The sequence below is a fragment of the Micromys minutus genome (assembly GCF_963924665.1).
Source record: "Micromys minutus genome assembly, chromosome: 25".
In the NCBI taxonomy this organism is placed as follows: Eukaryota; Metazoa; Chordata; class Mammalia; order Rodentia; family Muridae; genus Micromys; species Micromys minutus.
This window is the reverse complement of record NC_137960.1, coordinates 21,608,885-21,628,117: the sequence shown is the minus strand read 5'-3', so window position 1 is coordinate 21,628,117 and position 19,233 is coordinate 21,608,885. Positions and strand designations below refer to the sequence as shown.

General features: G+C 45.8%; 1 protein-coding gene across 1 annotated transcript in view; it reads right to left on the bottom strand.

Annotated features, from left to right (window-relative positions):
• Positions 1-19,233, bottom strand: part of MYPN (myopalladin) — an 81,737-nt gene that overhangs the window by 18,920 nt on the left and 43,584 nt on the right. The window contains exons 7-11 of the mRNA XM_080938437.1: positions 14,522-14,663; positions 12,286-12,309; positions 10,326-10,442; positions 8,533-8,905; positions 479-1,066 (exon numbers count right to left, since the gene is read on the bottom strand). Coding sequence (XP_080794563.1) covers positions 479-1,066; positions 8,533-8,905; positions 10,326-10,442; positions 12,286-12,309; positions 14,522-14,663 — 1,244 coding nt within the window. The remainder of the gene's footprint in view (positions 1-478; positions 1,067-8,532; positions 8,906-10,325; positions 10,443-12,285; positions 12,310-14,521; positions 14,664-19,233) is intronic.

Here is a 19,233-nt window from a genome sequence, read left to right as displayed (position 1 = left end):
CCCAGGCTGGCCTTGAGCTAGCTACATAGTCAAGGATGATTTTCTGCCCCTCCTGCCTTTGGCTCTTAGTGTTAGAATTACAGGTGTGCAAACCACCCCCAGTTCATAAGATGCTGGGCACAGAACCTAGTAGAGCATTCATGCTAGGCATATGCTCTACTGCATATTTCAAACTGCCAGGCATGGTAGGTAACCCCAGCACATGCCAGTAATCCCAGCACTCCGGAGGCAGATGGATCTCTGAATTCAAGGCCAGCCTGATCTCCAAGTCAGCCAAGACTATACAGAAAACCTCCTGTCTTAACAACCAAAATCAACAACAACAACACAAATCATGTCCCTTTTCCTGAGCCATTCAATATCCATTTTGTATCTATTTGGTAAGATTATCTCAGAATCAAATAAGTCTCTGACAGACCAAGCTATTCAGTGCGCATGCCCCTCTTAACTGGCATCTCTGAACTTTTAAGACACTTACACAGATGGTGCACTTTTAGGCAGCCCCATGGCATTGGTGGGTGGAATGGATGGGAGAGAAGGCAGAACAGAGCTCAGGAAAGCCACCGGGTTCTGAATCCGACCGGTAGGAGAGACAGGAGTTGGGGATACACAGCGAGGCTGAAACTGGTTTCCACTGGGGACGGAGTAGGAGACTGCTGGTACCGCTGGCTCTGCTGGACTTGGAAGAGCTGGTTCGCTTGGGATGGAGAGCCCGCCTGGAGACCTGCCTTGCATGGCGGGGTGAGACATTAAGAGGCTTTCTTTGCTGACTGTCCTCTGCATGGTTTGAGGAGTACCACTCAAGGTGAACACCGGGGAGCCGGATGGGGACTCGGCTGCTGTGGAAGTGCTTGAAGCAGGGAAGAAATGCTTTGGCCGAGCTAAGTTGAACGTCTGGGCTGCAGGACCCTTCGCCTGCTTGCTGGAAATGGTCACTGCCGGGGGAGCCGAGTTCAAGACACTCGTATTGAAAGGAGGCTCCTTGGGCGATGAAGGAGATGTGTTTTGCAGTTGTTGCTGTTCCAGTAACACTTGGTTATGAAGCTGTTGTAACTGAGTGGAGTCACTGCAGAAAAACAAAACAAAACAAACAAACAAACAAAAAAACCAAAACAGAACAGGGAGAGAGGAGGGACTGTCAGTTCCATCCTTCAGGCCTACAGACCGGCCTGGGGATGTAGCTCAGGTCCGGGAGTGCTAACCTAGCATCCATGGAATGCTGGTTTCAGTTCCCAGTACTGGATTAACATGGCACACACCTGCAACCCTAGCACTCAGAGGTTAGAGGCATGGGATGAGAAGTTTAAGGTCTTCCTCAGTTACACAGTAGGTGGCCAGTCTGGGATACAGATGGATATTTAGATTGGGGGCAGGGGCACAGAGGGAGTGACAGAGAGAGAGAGAGAGAGAGAGAGAGAGAGAGAGAGAGAGAGTGCAACAGAGAGGGGGCAAAGTGTCAAGACATCACCTAACAATTGCTAATGAGCCATTATTTTTTGTCTTTCCCTCTTTCCCAAGAGAATCACAAACAGAATATTCTTTGTGCAATGGTAGATGTTTATCAACTGGAAAAATAAAAGAAATGGAGACAATGTTAGTTTGGTTGATACTGTTTAAAGTTCTGATGGCTTTAACTAGCTCAGCTTGGACAGAAGGCACCTCCCTGTGTACAGGTGTGAGATACTGTAAGGGTTGAATTCTCCAAAAGAATATCTCCCACACTGATGGGGATGGAGGATGGTGCTTGGTGCATGCCAACTCTCGGGCTGCCTCTAAAACCAGCCTTGTGGAAGAAGCCGAGTGTGCCCGAATCCTCCCTGTCCTCTACAGACAAGGCGTGGCAGATAAAATGACCTTTTGTCTTTATTCATTCAAATGTGCAGTCTTGCTTTAAGCTTTTAGCACTATCATTGTTACAGAATTTAAGCTTTGCTCTCCAAAGGGTCCTGCTGTAATCCTCAATGTGGTGGGACATGCCTCAGTCCCCCTGCTTCAGCGTTCAAGGAAAGAGGCGCAGAAGTTCAAGGCTAGTCTTAACTATGTGTCAAGTTTCATGTTAGTCCAGGCCACAAAAGACATTGTTTAATATGTATATATATACATATATATGTTAACTGGAATATAATATATGAAACATATTTATATTATATTCCGACTAACTTCACACTTATCTTGCTTATAAACATCACCTTTGACTTTCCCTGTTATTTAAAAGAGACAGGAGGCTGGGAAGATGGTTCAATGTGTAAGATTACTTGCAATGCATGTTTGAAGACATGAGTTCAAATCCTTAGCACCCCTGTGAGAAAGACTATGTGGCAGCCATACCTATAATCTGGCACTGTCCCCAGGCAGCAAGGTCAGTGGCGCTTTCTGGCTCCCTGTCTCTTTCTGGCTCCCTGTCTCTTTCTGATTCCTTGTCTCTTTCTGGCTCCCTGTCTCTTTCTGATTCCTTGTCTCTTTCTGATTCCTTGTCTCTTTCTGATTCCTTGTCTCTTTCTGGATCCCTGTCTAGATCCAAGTTGAGTGAGACTGTATCTCAAGGGATTAAGCGTAGGAACCCACCTCAGACATGTGCATACACTTCACACATCACTGTGTGCACAACATGAGAGAGAAAGAAGCCTGGAGGTGTGGCTGCTCTTGTAGAGGATCTAGGTTTAGTTCCCGCACAGACGCTCGTGCCTGCCTGTAACTCCAGTTCCTTGGGATCCAATGCCCTCTCTGGCCTCCAAGTGCACTTGCACACACATGTTGTGCATAATAATCGGGCACACATAAAATGAATAAAGGCATTTAAAGAGAGAAAAGCAAGGAGAAGAAGGAGGGGTAGTGGCAGAGGTGTCTCTTCAGGACCCCGGGCCACAGAGGCACCACAGATCTTGCCTTCTCACAGCCCGTTTCTCTTCACAAGTGAATTATTGTTAACAAGTAAGATGGAAGGAGAGTTTTTTAAGATCATGTGTTCATGAAGACCTGGAGACTGCCAAACTGGGGTGTTTAGGAGGGTTTACTCCAGAAAAAGCGACCGGGAAGAGAGACACATAGGAGATGGTGACATCTCAAGACCACTGGTCTCATACCCCTTGTAAATGTGTGCTTCTGGGCCATTGAGGGTGAGCTGAGGAATATGAGATGTATTAAACATGAAAATGTTTCCAGGTTTAGGATCATTAGGGAGTGGAGGGGCAGTTAGCTGACTCAGCTGCTGAAGCCCCCTGACCAGAGTTCAATCCCTAGGATCCACATGGTAGATTCCGGCAAGTTGTCCTCTGACCCCGCATGTGTCACAGCACTCATGTGTACATGCTCACACGCGTGCATCACACACACATGCTCATACACCACAAATATAAAAAAAACATGTTGAAAAGGAAAGTCAACATTAACCATGTTGAACCAGAAGTTTCTTGATAACCTACATCTTTTTGAGGGTGATGTGGCTCAAACCCAGGGTTTCACACATGTTTACTCTGTCCTCCACCACTGAGTCACACCCCCAGACCTTTGTTTTTTTTTTTTTTTTGTTTTGTTTTGTTTTGAAACAGAATCTTGCTATGTAGCCCTGGCTAGCCCAGGATTAATCTTCCTTCTTCAGTTTGGGAATACAGATGTGGGCTGCTGTGTCTGCCTGGCTGATTTTTCCTAGTTTTTGGAGTTCAAGGCTTAGCCCCTTCTTTTCATTGACATTTCTAATACATTATATGCAGATGAGCAATTGACTAATTGAAAGTCCCTTCCTGCCTCCATTTCTACTGTACAAACACTAAGCAGCCCTTTGTCCAGCTGTAGGAAAGATGTCTGGCACTACATAAATAATTCAGTACTTTTGGTGGCTTCCTCCCTCATCCTCAACCCTGCTTTAAAACTGAAAGGATAAATGCAATTAAAATGGAACCAAACAATTAAATGTGGGGAAAAAATGGTGGTGGAAGTGGCTCATGCCTTAACCAGCAGAGGCAGGCAGATCTCGAAGTTCTAGGCCAGTCTGGCCTACAGAGCAACTTGCAGGACAGCCAGGGCTACACAGGGAAACCCTGTCTCAAAAAAACAAAACAAGACAAAGCAAAACCCAACCAACCAACCAGAAATGAAAAACCAATCCACAACAGAAAGAAGAAAAGGTGCAACACCTTAAACTTTTTAGATTTGTGTGTGTGTGTGTATGTGTGTGTGTGTGTGTGTGAGAGAGAGAGAGAGAGAGAGAGAGAGAGAGAGAGAGAGGTCTCCTAGGCGTCCCCAGCTAACCTGGAGCTCTCAATCCCCCTGCCTCAGTTCCCAGAGTGCTGAATGTGCTGGCATCATACCTTGTGGATTTTGAATCTCTGAGATTAAAGTATTAAACTGTCAAAATACTGGCTATCGAGTTTGAAGGTGGCTTTAGCAACAATTTGGATACTGTGTGTCTGAGCCAACTCTCCCTGGCTCTGAAGGACAGCTGATATGCACCAACCCAGGCATCCCCCTCAGCTGCCTTCTCACACCAGCCGAAAATCATGTGAGAGAAGTTGGCAAAGGTTATTAGGGCTCTCTCTCCCCTTCAGTTGTTAAACATTTCCCCGGCTGGTCAGGACAAGTAATTCCCAGCATAAGAGTGCAGGCTTTACTACCCCCAGCTGTAGGCTGTATTAACGCCATCAGGTCTGTGACAAACAAAGCTGACTGAGGCAGCAATGCTCACAGAGCTAGCTGGACCAGGAAGGAATCTAAACACTGCGATTTAATAAACAGGTCAGCTGTTCCTCAATTTTAGCCAGCCTCGGAATCTGGTTAAAATACAGACTTCCAGGTTACTGAGAGTTTCGGGTTTCGTGGGGCCGGGTTGGGGGCTGAGAGCAATGCTCTTGGTTCACCTACCAACCCTGGGTGACTTTCATTCGCCCACCGCTGTGCTAAAGATAGACTTGTCTGGGGGCTGGAGAAGCAGAATGCTTGCCTAGCACTCAGAAGTCCTAGGTTCGATTCCCAGCTCCCCCTATAAAAACTGGGAGTCGCTGTGCACACTGTGCATGAAGAAAGTAGACCCAGAAGAATCAGAAAAGGGTCATCCTGGGCTACATAGTAAATTTAAAGCCAGCCTTGGTTACATGGGACCCTGTCTCAAGATAATAGCAACAAAAGACACATTTGTCTCTAAAATATGGGCTTTTCAGTTTATCCTAATTGTCTTCTGGCCATTTGCTCATTTTTTTATGTTAATTTTTGGTTTTTGTTTCCTGGCCACAGAAAAGTGAAGGGTAGGAAAGGTAGCAACTCAAGCTATTTCTCTCTAATTCTAGGTCAGTGGCTTCCAAACTGTCTGCATATTAAAATAATGTATGGAGCCTCTGATTCAATCAAGTCGGAGAGCGTGGAATATTCAGAAGCATGACTTTAGACAGCTTCATGTTCAAGCTGCTGGTTTCAAAGAAAGAATTCTCTCGTCCCAGCACTCACGGGGCAGAGACAGGTCGATCTCTGAGTTCAAGGCCAGCCACGGCTACAAGAAACTCAGTCTCACAAAGCAAAATGAAAGGAACAAAGAGGGGAAAAAGAAGTATGGCTTTGACTATGCAGCACAGCCCTTCCTTCTGTAGCATTTTAAAAAGATGAACATTATCTCTATTTTCTATGTGAGTAGAAAATATTTCTATTTTCTAACTGAAAGAGTAAGAAAACAAGCAAGACCACATACTCGGGGAAGGATGCGCCTTCATCTTAACGCAAAGCTTGCGCAGCGGAAGCCAAGCAGAGCTAACCTAGTATGAGAAGTCCCTCCACAGCGGTAACCCGGGCACGCTTTCTGATTATCCTGATCATTATGCAGTGTACTTACTGAGTACACGTAGCACCCCACAACTGTACAAGTCTTATGTGACAAATGAGAGAGAGAGAGAGAAAGGGACACTCAGGGCTGGAGGGCTGGCTGCTCTTCCTGAGACTTGATTCCCCAGCTCCCCCGTGGTGGCCTGTGGGCGCTGCACACACACTGTGGGCGTTCATGCATGCAGGCAAAATACATGCCTGTACACATAAAGTACATACGATTCTTTCTTAAGCTAGTAGTAAAGGTTGTGGGCATGTGAGTTCACAAAGGGTATGTATGTGTATGGATACATATATACATGTATATATTAATATAAACATATAAATACAACTAAGGGAAAACTAGATTTTAAAAAAAGGGGCATGAAATATTAAAGAAATATATCGTGACAAGGCTCGGATTTTTAGTGTTGTCACTCATTGCAAAAAAATTTTTTTTTTATTAATTGGAGGTCTTACATGACAGACATCACTGTCCCTCACAACTTATTCTGGTCTTCATGAGGGAGATGTGGTTTTTTTGTTTGTTTGTTTGTTTTTTGTCATTAGGGTTAGTTTCTTTAAGACAGGGTATCATGAGGCCCAGCCTGACCCTGAACTTGCTATGTAGCTGAGGACCACCTTGAATCCCTGATCCTCCTGTTTCGACCTCCATGTACCAAGATCACAGGTGTGTGCTTTGATTCTGCCTAAAACATTTTGTGGGGAGGGGGTAGTATTTGTTTGTTTGTTTGTTTGTTTTTTCCATGACTGCAGTAGGTGTAACTAGAGACTACACTTCCCAGACTCCTTTGCAGCTGCCATACCGGCTGACTCAGTTCTGGTCAGAGATGAAGTCAAATGAATTTGGGTGAGATCGCCAAGAAAGCATTTCAAAGTCGAGACTGTGACTTCTGCCGTTTGCTCTTCCTGCTCCTGCATCCCCTCCCCTCCACCTCTTTGCCCCACTCCCAGTTCCTGAGCCGATTTCACCTGTTCCTGGCTCCTCTCTGGTCTACCACTAACATCTCGGAGAAAGACAAGACTTGAAACCTGATCTATTCACCTTTCCCATCCCTCTGCCTACGGGGCTTCCCAAGCCACATCCTTTGGGAACTGGTCCTCCTACTCCACTCGTGGCTGCCTCCTGAATAAACTCTTTCTCTTCCGGAAACTTATCACCTCAGCGAACCCCCACACTGTGCGGTGAGCAAATGCACCGGTCTTGATAACCAAACTAAGTAATGGGAACTCGGTGAGCCTCTCACCAGCTCCACTGAAGGGCGAAGCGCGGGACCTGATGCTGTATGTTTGCTGAGCGTCCTGGTTTGCGTTTCTATTACTGCAACAAAATACCATGACCAAAAAGTAAGTTTGGGAAAGGGTTAATCTGGCTTACTCTTTCTTACCACTGTTCACCACCGAAGGAGGTCGGGACAGGAACTCACACAGGTTAGGAACCTGGAGGCAGGAGCTGATGCAGAGGCCATGGAGGGATGCTGCTTACAGGCTTGCTCAGCCTGCTTTTTTATAGAACCCAGGACCAGCAGCCCAGGGTTGGCACCACCCACAATGGGCTGGGCCCTCCTCCGTTGATCATTTATTGAGAAAATGCCTTATGGTTGGATCTCATGGAAGTATTTTTTTCAACTGAGAGTTCTTTCTCTCTGATGACTCTAGCTGTGTCAAATTAACACACGCACCAGCCAGTATACTGACATTAAGGGTTCATACAATTATAAATAGAATTCTATCACCATCTGAAATGTTTGATATCACTAGTGGTAACTGGTGTGGATAGAACACAACATGCTCTGCACTTGCTTGGCTGCAGGAGTAGTGAACACGGAACATGACTCCGAGCACAGAGTCGAGATCCTGGGCTGAGTCAGAGGACCAAGGCGCCTTGCATCCCTTCGCAGACTTAGAAATTGTGCCGTTTTACACTGTGTACTCAGCATTAGCAAAGAACCATCTAAATAAACGGAAAGGTTTCTCTAACGAGCACACAAGCCCAGGTTGATGCAGAGACCCAAGAATGGACTGTGGAGATTGTCAGGTACAAGAAAGAGTGTGTTGTTCTGGGATGGAGAACTCTAACATTAGTCAGGTGCTTTGTGAACTTAGGTGCTGTGTGGTTGGGGGTGGGGCAGGGGTGGAGAGGATGTAAACACTGAAACTGACAGTCGACGTGTGTTCATGGTGGTGCGGAGATGCACACTCTGCCTTGCACTCCGTGGACATTTTCTCACTTGGAATTAGGATTTTAAACTCTATCTCGTTTGGTTTCGTTTGGTCCGAGGCAAGGTCTCGCGTAGCCCAGGCTGAGGCTGAGTTGACTTTAGTTTCAGATCCTCCTGCCCTGGTAAGTGTTGGGCTCAGAGGTACACCCTCAGTGCTGGGATCAACCCCCGGACCCCATGCATCCTGGGCAAGTGCTCTGAACAGCTGAGATACATCCCCATCCTGACTCTACTATCAAAATTTAATTTACTTATTAATGTGTGCATTCGTGAGTGTGTATGTGTGTGTGTGTGTGTGTGTGTGTGTGTGTGTGTGTGTGTATGTGTGGGTGGGGGATATACACACGTGTATGTGGTCAAATGATGCTTATGAGAATTGCTTTTCTTCTACCACTTGTGTGGCAAGCCCCTTTACCCAGCTGAGTTGCCCTCTCAGCCCCCTTCTGTAAGAATCAAGGTCAGACTCTCAGAAGCACTGGCAGGTGCTCCTTCTGTTCTCACTTACAGTTTGGGTTTGGCCAGGACCGGAGGGGGCTCCTTGACAGGTGAGGAAGGCTCTGCAACTCTGGCTTCCTGTCCATTGAACCTCTCAGGGAAGGAATCTGGCCTCGTCTGGCTGGCGTTGGCCACACCGCTCCCAGAGAATGCCGCATTGTCTTTGTCGTCTTCAGGCAGGTTGAAGTGCACCCGTAGCCCAATCCTGGAGCTGGACCGGGGCTCATTGTGGTTCACCAGGACTCCTTCAAGTTTGGGTTTGGGGGGCTGCTCCCCCGAAGGAGGCTGTGGGTTGGGTGGGGAGGGCTGTTGCTCAGTCACGGCCGGGTTGCTGGTTGAGTTGGCTGAGGGAAGAGCCTCATTATCACTGGTGTCTTCATTTCCTGAAAGCACAGTTAGAGAACCAGGGCTTCAGGCCACCAACACGACTAGCATGTGACTGGGCCTGTCACCTCTCGCTGGGGGGGAAGGGGACAGCAGGGGAAAATATCAGACCAGGTCGATGCACACACTAAAAGATGCTTGCTAAAAACAGGCCAAATCTGGAGCATTCAAGAATGGTGAGGATGTGTGTGTGGGAGTGGGGAGGGGGTGTGAAAATCTAAATTGAACATCCAGACACACAGCTGTGCATATAGCAATGTGGAATGCATGCTTAGTTTATTCAAGGATGTGGGCATGATTTCCTGAACAGCTACTTCTGAAATCTAACCATTCTGTGTGTGTGTGTGTGTGTGTGTGTGTGTGTGTGTGTGTTTGTGTGCATGTACCTCTGTGTGTATGTACATGTGAAGGCCAAAGCAAAACTTGAGGTATTTATGGCCAGTGAATTCCAGGGATCCATATTGTGGTGGTTTGAATATGCTTGGCCCACAAGAAGTGAGACTATTAGGAGGCGTGGCCTTGTTGGAGTGGGTGTGGCCTTGTTGGAGTGTGGGAGTGGGCTTTGAGGTCCTATGCTCAAACTCCACTCAGTGTGGAAGAGACAACTTTCTCTTGGGTGCCTGCAGAAACCAGTCCCTTCCTGGCTGCCTTAGGATTAGGATGTAGAACCCTTGGCTCCTCCAGCACCATGCTTCCCGCCATGATGATAATGGACTGAACCTCTGAAACTGTGAGCCAGTCCCAGAGAAATGTTTGCCTTTGTAAGAGCTGCCTTGGTCTTGTGCCTCTTCACAGCAATGGGAACCCTAGCCAAGGCACATCTTTCTCCCCAGCACAGGGACTGTAAGCGTAGGATACCATGCTTGCCTTTTGTATGCAGAATCAGGGCAGTGAACTCAGGAACTTAAGTCTGTGAAGCAAGCACTTCGCTACTGGATTATCTCCCAGAACCCTGGAGTCCTCTGAGGAATTGGAGAAGTTTATATGAGGTCAAGGAGATGCCTTTTGGGATGCATGAAGTGAGAGCAGGGTCACGGAGGATCTCAGAGACTAGATTCATTCAGTCAGCCATCTTTTCACCAGTCCCCAAGAGCATTTTTCTTAATAATTAAAATGTTCAAAGGTATTTTCTCTTTATTCTATGTGTGAGTGCTTTGCAAGTATGTATGTGTCCGCATCATATGCAGACCAGAAGAGGGTGTTAGATCCCCTGGAAGTGGGGTTACAGGTGGTCGTGAGGCCACTGTGTGAGCGTGGAATGTTGGACTTGGGTCCTCTGGAAGACCAGTCAGTGCTCTTAACCACCGAGTCATTTCTCTTGCCCCTGATTTAAATCCTTGCGGTTTCATCCATAAACCGGGAGGAGGGGAGATGACTCTGAAGTTCACACTCGCAGCCGGACTGCTGTGGGACACTCACCTCTCACGTCCAGCTGCGCAATGCTAGACACGGTGCCGTATTTGTTGCTCGCGGTGCACGTGAAGCATCCCGAGTCCTCCGAAAACACCTCAGCAATGACCAGTGTGCAGATCTCCTCTGTGTGCCATCAAGGCAGAAGGGGTCAGTGACTTAAGCAGAGACAGAATCCCTTACGGATAGCAAACGATGTGCCCACAAGAGCTGATATAAGGAGCCGACTTAATTAGTTCTCCTAAGGCAATAGCACCAAATAAGGATTTGATGAGATTGACCGGTTAGCATCAATTGACCCAGATGCTCGGTCACATGCCACACTATGGGGGTCCTCTAAGGATTGAGCTACAATCCTGAAAGGTGCCTCAAACCCCTGACTCCCCCGCAGTGTTCTTATCAGCCTTTGCCATCGAGGGTGGACCAAGATCAGAGGTTACACAAGACGCACGCTGTGTTTCTACGTCACCTGTCCAGGTGGCAAAAATCAAACTTAGCAACAAACTTGTCAAGAGACACAAAAACAAACCAAGGATCGGAGGAAGGAAAAGGAAGGGTGCGTGTGAAGCCGGAAAAGGTAATGCAGTGGATCTCTAAACCCTAATCCCTCATTGTCTTCAACAATGTTAGAGGCCACGGTTTAAACTTGGGCAGAAGGGCTGGGGCTGTATCTCAGTGTGAGCATCCATGCCTAACGTGTGTGAGGTTCTGGGTTTGATTGCCAGAGGCACAAAGAATTGGACTGATATTAATGGTCAGTAAAGGTCAGTAAATGCTGTTTAAGTAGTAGCAATTAGCCGGTAGAGAACAGAGATTCCAGGTGAGGCGGGTTCGAAGAGCATCTCCCTTTGTAAGTTCGCAGTGGCCCCGTGGACTAGCCTAATCTGTAACATGAAGTCTTACGACAGTCCAGGCGATTCTCATATATGACTAGAGCCTAAAACTAACTCAGTGAGATATTCCTCGACAGCTAAAGAAGAGCGGGGCCGTTCAAACAAAATTGCTGAAATAGTTGTATCAGGGGAAGCCTGGCATCTCAGTACTTTGTGATGACGGAGTTAAGTCAGCTCGATTGCAGTGACACAATGTTCACAACCCGTGGGCCGGGGCCGCAGATCGGATGTCCTGTGTTTCAGATATTTACATTAGGGCTTATGACAACAGCACACTTGCAGTTATGAAATAGCTAGGAAAATAACTTTATGGTTGGCGGATCACCACAACATGAGAAACTATATTACGGGGTTGCATCATTAGGAAGGCGAAGAATCACAGATCTAGAACCTCCCAGGAGGCCATGTCAGACGATACTGGTTACTCCTTTGGAGAAAGAACCGTTGTCTTTATTACGTGCCCAGTGGTCTAGTGTAGGTGTAAAGCTGACCAGGGTTACTGCCCGAGGGCTCTGGCTTGTAAAAGACTCACGCTGTCTACAGGGAAATGCTTCCAGGCTCCTACTTCAATTGCAACTTTCTCCAAATTAAAAAAAAAAAAAAAAAAAAAAAAGCTCTATAAATTTCTGAATCTAATCCATAAATCATTTCTCTATTTATTTTGACTGGTACCCTAGATCAAGCCTGTGGCTTTGGGTAAGCTAGGTGTGAGTTCTCACTTATCCATCTTCCCAGCCTCTCATCCATTAAGTTTGAGACTCAAAGGCTGTGGGGGTTGGACTTGACTCGGCATCAAGGAAATTCGAAGCCTGGTTTTGAGGAGGGCATGAAATGGGTGGGAGTTATGGTAGGAGGGAAAAGGTTAAAAAACAAAAACTTACCTGGATTCCTATCAGGTAATGAATTGATATGCTCCATCTCCCCTCCCCCTTCTCCAATAACAGCTAGGGTTCACTTGGCTCTCTCTAGAATGTTTTATTTTCACTTTGTTTTGACACTAGAGTAATTGTTACATATTCCCATGTATGTGTGTCTCAAAACACATATGAATAAGTTAAAGTTGAGATGATCTTTACCTGGCTCTGCCATGGATCGAGGTTCTAAAGGAAGAAAAGAACAAACGGCTGTGAGCATTTATTGGCTGAGAAGCTGCATTTCCATCAGAAGCTTTCAGCAGGACCCCAGTGTCTTGCTTACTTGGGGGCAAAGTGATAAGGACAATCTGTCAAGGTAATGTAATGACCCAGGTACCAATGACCTCATGAAGGCTACAGAAGGGCAGCTGGAAAGCAGCTAAACGATGCTTTGTCTTGGAGCACCCCTAGATTAACACAGTGCACAATGAGCTTCCAGCTTCCAGGCAAGGAAGAGTGCCAAAGGGAGGTGAGATTCAGAAGAACTAGCCTCTATGTATCTATCATTTACCGTCCGTCCATCTATCCATCCATCCATCCATCCATCTATCCATCCATCCATCCATCTATCTATCCATCCATGTATGTATGTACCTACCTACACACCCACCCACCCATCTATCTATCTATCTATCTATCTATCTATCTATCTATCTATCTATCTATCTATCTATCTATCATCTGTTGTATGCATTCCACAGCACTCATGTGGAGGTCAAAGGACAATTTTCAAGAATCAGCTCTTTCCTTCCATCATGTGGAATCAAACTTGGGTCTTAGGCTCAAAGGCAAGAACCTCTACTTGCTGAGCCATCTCACGGGCCCATGACTTGCTTTCCCTAGAAGAAAGCTCATGACATTTGAGAAATATTCCTTGGCTCTAGGCTCTCAAGTGCCTATAAAATGTAGCTTCCTTCTTCTATAAGTTTGTAAACTTAAGAATGTTGGGCCATGCCAAAGATTCCTTGAAGGCAGCAAGTTCATTATCCTAAAATTGTTTGGTTTGTTCCACACACATTTATCCGATTGCCAGGCATTCGGTAAATAGCTGTACACCAACCACCCAACTTCTATACAAGACACAGAACTACCCAAGTGTTTTTCCTTTCTCAGATGCTATTCAGAATCACTGCTGTTGCTGCTACCATGCTCAAAGAGGCCGGAGGGAAGGTCTTCGGGAGTCAATGCTCTTCTTGCTCTATTTGGGCCTAGGGATGTGGGTAGGCACCCTTACCCACTGAGCCATCTCACTGGCCCGTAACTTATACTAGTTTTAAAGGTAACAGAACCTATATGTAGTCTAGTGGGAGAGCTCTTGTCTGCCATGCAGAAGGTCCTGGGTTCCATTCCTAGCACTGCAAGGAACAAACAAAGAAAAAGATAATGGCTGGCAGAATGGCTCAACGGGTAAAGGCACTCGTCGCTAAGGTTGATCAACCTGATTTGAATCAGCAGAAATCACACAGTGAAAGTAGAGAGCCTGCAAGCTGTCCTCCGACCTCACCGTATATGTGTACCCACACATACAGACACAATACATACATGTAACTAAAATTTAAAATAACACACAAAACTAAGAACAATATAGCAATATAAGGAGCTGTCTATAGATTCTGGTGTAAAGAAATCAATTATGTTTGGGTGTGGGGGAGCATGCTTTCAGTATCAACACTTGAGAAGAAGGGGAATCTTTCTGATTTTACACAATCCCAGGTCATCCAGAGGTACACGGTAAGACCCTGTCTCAAAATGCAAATTCAACAACAACAACAACAAAGAAGACAGGTTTTTTTTTTTTTTTTTTTTTTTTTTTTTTTTTTTTTAGTTAAAAATATATAGAGAGAAACATTGGAGAATATATACCAATATATTAACACAATTTATCTTAAGAGATATATTCGTTAGTTTAGTTTAGTTTTTGAGAAAGGGGCTCTCTGTGTAGCCTTGGTTGTCCTGGAACTCATTGTATAGACCAGGCTGATCTCAAACTCTGAGATCAATCTGACTCTGGGATCAGAGGAATGTGCCACCATGCTCAGCCTTAGGAGATATTCTTACAAGTGATGTTTACGTTAGTTTAAGAAATTTGAACAGATCTTTTACCCATATTGTGTTTGCCAATATTTATGTCTGTGTATAACATGCTTGCAGTACCCACAGCAACCAGCAGAGAGCGATAGACCTGGAACTGGAGTTAGTTGTGAATCTCAAAATGGGAGCTGGGAATTAAGACCTTGTCCTCTGGAGGAGCAGCCAGTGCTCTTAACTATTGAGACATTTCTGCAGCCCCTCTATGTTGGTTTTTTTTTAAACCATATATTTGTTTTTAAAAACATTTTTAAAAAACCCCACATGAAACCCTTATTTTAAAAAGTAAAATGATCTGAAAAACCCTTACTCTTCTGTAAGATCCTGAAGTCCGGAGAGTCTTCTATTAAGGTTCCTTCTCTGTACCACTCGACTTTTGGAGACGGGGCCCCTTTCACTCTGCACTCAAAGACAACCAGCTGCCCCTCTGAAGCCGACAAGTTCTGCAGCATCTGGGGTGAGAGAGAAGCACTGTTAGAACCTGAGCACTTGGGGAATCTTAGCCCACGCCTGGGTGTCGGGAGACCCGCTCCACCCTTGGATGTTTTTTTCCACATCTTCTATGTCTCCGGCAGCTTTACTCCAAAGATACACCATCCAACCCTTCCAAGGTTCTTGCCTCATTATTCCTCTTTTAAAGATATATTTGTTTGTTTTATATATGTGAGTACACTGTAGCTGTCTTCAGACACACCAGAAGAGGGCATCGTATCCCATCACAGATGGTTGTGAGCCACCATGTGGTCGCTGGGATTTGAACTCAGGACCTCTGGAAGAGCAGCTGGTGCTCCTAACCACTGAGCCATCTCTCCAGCCCCCTCTTTGTTCTTCTTTACCTCCACTTCAGTGCTGATCAGATGTATTAAATATTAGGTAAGACATTTTGAGTAAAGATTTTCTGTTATTATTTGTTAGTTTTCTTTCTTCTTTAGTCATTCACTCCCATAATTTGTGATTTTTTTTTTTACAGTTTTTGTCTACAAAAAAAAAAAAAAAAAAAAAAAAAAAAAAAAAAAAAAAACTTTACTGCGTTGCTCTCACACATTTATAACCCTGGTCTCCTGATGTGGGCTGTACAGACCCCCTCCCAACAGCTGTGAGTTACATAAACACCACAAACCTACTTAAACATATCACAAAGCGGGGTGGTTTTGGTCAACTGAAAAGTTTCCAAGCATGAGTTTTATAGACGACAAGGTCTTGTCCCAGTGTCCAAAGGATGAACTCTGGCCTCAATGTACACAACTGTAGACTTTTAATTCGGAGGTGTCTGTGAATTGGCATCATGACCACCAGGGGGCACTGTAATTCAATGGCAGTATTTTGTTCTTTCCATGGTCTCAAATTTACTTGCTGAAATCATTCATGACCCGGATAACAGAGTGGTTTCTGAATAAATAAAAGTACTACTGAATTAAAAAAATCTAGTCATTCCTCACTTCCCCTAGAAAGCAGGGCAACGTCCATGTATCGCTGCATACTATGCCCTTCCCTGACCTCCGAGAAAACGCTACCCTAAAATGTCAACTTTGGGGCCTACTGGAACCTTTAACGGCAGTCGAAAATCTCTCTGGAATTAACTCGTAATGGAGTTTTCATTACTTCTGAGGTAAACAGTTTAGAAAATCAAATCAACAGTCCCCAATAAAAGCAACAGTGGTGGAAACAATTGTGTAGTTGATATATGGCACATTTATAAAATGGATCTACACAGAATGCAGTCAATCTATACGTTCTAATGTGGCTCTGTTCATTTACTAAGCTGGTTTTCAGCAGAGGGTCTGTGAAGCCGCTTTGCAGAAGAACCCTCTTAAGAGGCTGTGTCCTAGCGGAGAGGAACCCTGTTTTATGGCTGTAATTTTTCATTTGAAAATGAAAGTGGAGACCTGTGCTCTATTTGAGAGGTCAGCCAAGACACCCGCAGTGCTACTGTGTACAGAGTAGGCCTGCTGATGTCTAGGGTAGGAGGTAGAAGTTCATTCTAGCCGGGGTCAATACCCAGAAGGGAAGAGTCCAAGGGCAATCTTACAAGCCACTAAGGAATAGTTGCTGAGAGTCAAAGCCATGATTGTTGCAAATTGTAGGGCTCTGTTTTCTTTTTCATAAGAGTTTCTGGGCATAATTTCATTCTTTAACTACATTTAGATGTGTATGCTTATTACGTATATGAGGCCAGAAAACGGCACCGGGGGCCCCCTGAAGCTGGAGTCACAAGGTGTGCTGAGCTGCCTGGTGTAGTTCTCTGAACGCTGGCCCTCGGAAAAGCAGCAAAGCTCTTTACTGATGACGCTTTCCTTCAGCCTCACAACTCAGCCATCTTGCAGGAGCTGTTTCGGTTTTGAGTTTTAGATTAAAGTGGCCTTGTTACGTAGCTGAGGAAGAAGACCTTGAACTCTTGATTCTCCTGCCTCTACATTGGACCTCCCTAAACGTTCCCACATTAGAAGTTCATTCACCTGTGTGACAGTCAAGAGGCATTGGGACCATCAAGAGGTGACATGAGAGGTAGTTACTGGCTCCTTTGCTCTTCTTTCCCCCCCCCCCCAGAGGAACTTTTTATGTATGGTGTTCACCTGCATGTATGTCTGGAGGCCACTGATATGTGCCTGGTGCACAGAGAGGTCAGAGGAGGGTGCTGGATCCACCTCTGGAACTGGAGACATGGACGGTTGTGAGCTGTAGTGTGGGAGCTGGCAAAGAGGAGCACGGGTCCTCTGGAAGAGCAGCAAGTGCTGCTAACCACTGAGCCATCTCTCTGTCTCTCCTTTTTTTTTGTTTAAACCCGGTCTCTATGCATGATTCTCTTCCTATTCTCTCTCTTTCCCACCATTGTGTTACCATCCTCCACAAGATCCTCACCAGAGCTAAGGCAGCACCACTGTTAGACCCTTTCCACTGCACACCTCTGCGGTACATAAACCTCTCTCCTGTGTAACGGACCCAGCCTTTGGTATTCCACTGCGGTAAACAAAACGCAAACAAACACACACAAGGAATGCAGACTTGATCATAGTCATCTCATTTCAGTCGAGGTGAACAGACTAATTGAGCCCGTCCTCAGCCGAGAAAGCCCGAGTTAATCTTTACTAGAAGTTGTGGATCGGAAAGAAAGTCTCTATAGTCAAAAGTCCACATTCCCTTAAGGGAAAAACAATGGCCAAAGTACAAATGTGCCTTTTGTGTCACCGCAGAGCTCGAGTTCGAGTTCTTTCATCACACACCCGGCACAGTCTGGACTCCGCAGCCCTGGGCCCATTGTTCCTGCTCTTCCTGAAGACGTTCTGAAGCTTCCAGCAATGGAAGTATTACTGCAGAATGGATTTAAATACATGCCTACCTCGTCCCCGCCCTAGAGTGCCAGGTGCTATAAATGGGGGTTCCTCGGTTGATCTTGCCTGGCAAACTCAAGGGAAGGATGCCTTCACAAACAGCATTTTAAACAACAACAACAAAGAAACAAAAAGACAAAAACGGAAACAGCATCTCCCTTATTGGTTAAAATACATTATCGGTTAGAAGCACTTGTTCTTGCAGAAGACCGAAGATTGATTCCCAGCATCCGCACGGCGACTCACAATTGTCTATAGCTCTAATTCTAGGGGGTCTGACATCCTCTTCTGGCCTCCTTGGATACAGGTATAAATGGGGTGCACATACTTATGTGCAGACAAAATACAAAACACTCATCTACATAAAATAAAATATTTTGCTATTTATTTTTTTAAATCCAGATGTTCCAGCCTCTTTGGGCATGAAGCATATGAATGTGTGTAGTGCCTTAGGCTGCACCTGGCCCAGAAAGGTTTACTGATATAGTCCAATGGGAGGTGGCGAGATGGCTCAGCAGGCAAAGGTGCTTGCCACCAAACCTATGGATGGGTTTGATTCCCACCTGATACATGGTGGGAGGAGAAGACAGAGTCCCACACGTTGTCCTCTGACTGCCACACTCGGGCAATGTCAGTTTGGTTGTCATGGGTGCCCCAGGTTAAGGATGCAGAAAAATCTTTGGAATTGGTGGGTTGGGAAGAGGGAAGGTGAAGCCTTGAGAAATCTGGCTCTGGCCACTGGCCCAGTTATTTCAGGGTTTCCTGTCTCTACTGTTATATAATGTAGCGCTCTTTAAATTCTCGCTTCCCCTGCCCCCTTACGATCTTCAAGTTACTGTTGAAACCACCAGAGCCAGGGCTGCGGCAGCCTTGAAAGCCAGCCAGGGCAGCTGCCATTGAGTGGGAGGTGACAGGAGCAAGATTCTAATTTGGTCCCCTCCCTCCCTCCACTCTCAAGACGTGTGAGTGCTGTTCTCTTCCTAAGCAGAGTGAAGTGTTTTTTTGATGTTGCAAAGAGGAGGAGGAAGAGTGGTCTAGCTCCAGACACAGAGTGTTTCAAAACATAGGAAACACTGCGACATGGCTCAAAGGGAAAAGACACTTGTTGCTAAGACTGAGAACCTAAATCCCATCCCTGAAACACACAGGGTAAAGGGACAGACCTGACTCCTGCAAGTTGCCTCTAATCTTAGGCATGCATCTTACCCACCCCCACGCCAAATAATACATGTAAACAATAAAAAGAAACAAAGTTTAGAAGGTGGGCTGAGGATGTAATTCCCTCTGTAGAGAGGTTGCCTAGCAGGCATAAAACCCTGGCTCGGATTCCCAACGTTGCTTAAAGCAGGTGTGCTCATGGATACATTGTAACACTAGCACTCAGCAGGTGGAAGCGGGAAGACCAAGAGTTCAAAGTCATCCACTGCTACTTAGAGAGTTTGAGGTCAGCCTGAGGCTTTGCTTAAAGCACCACCACCACCAACAACAAAAAGCGTGGGGGCTTGGGATGTACAGTGGTAGAACACTTGCCTAGCACTCAGAAGTACATGGTCATCTCACAAGCCAACCAATGGCACCGGCACTCTGTATGAATTGAGGGACCCATGGTCTGCTCTTAACAATGGCTACATTTGGTTGGGCAAGTCTCCTTTTCACCTAAACCTTTTATAAAAGGAATATACACACTGGATGT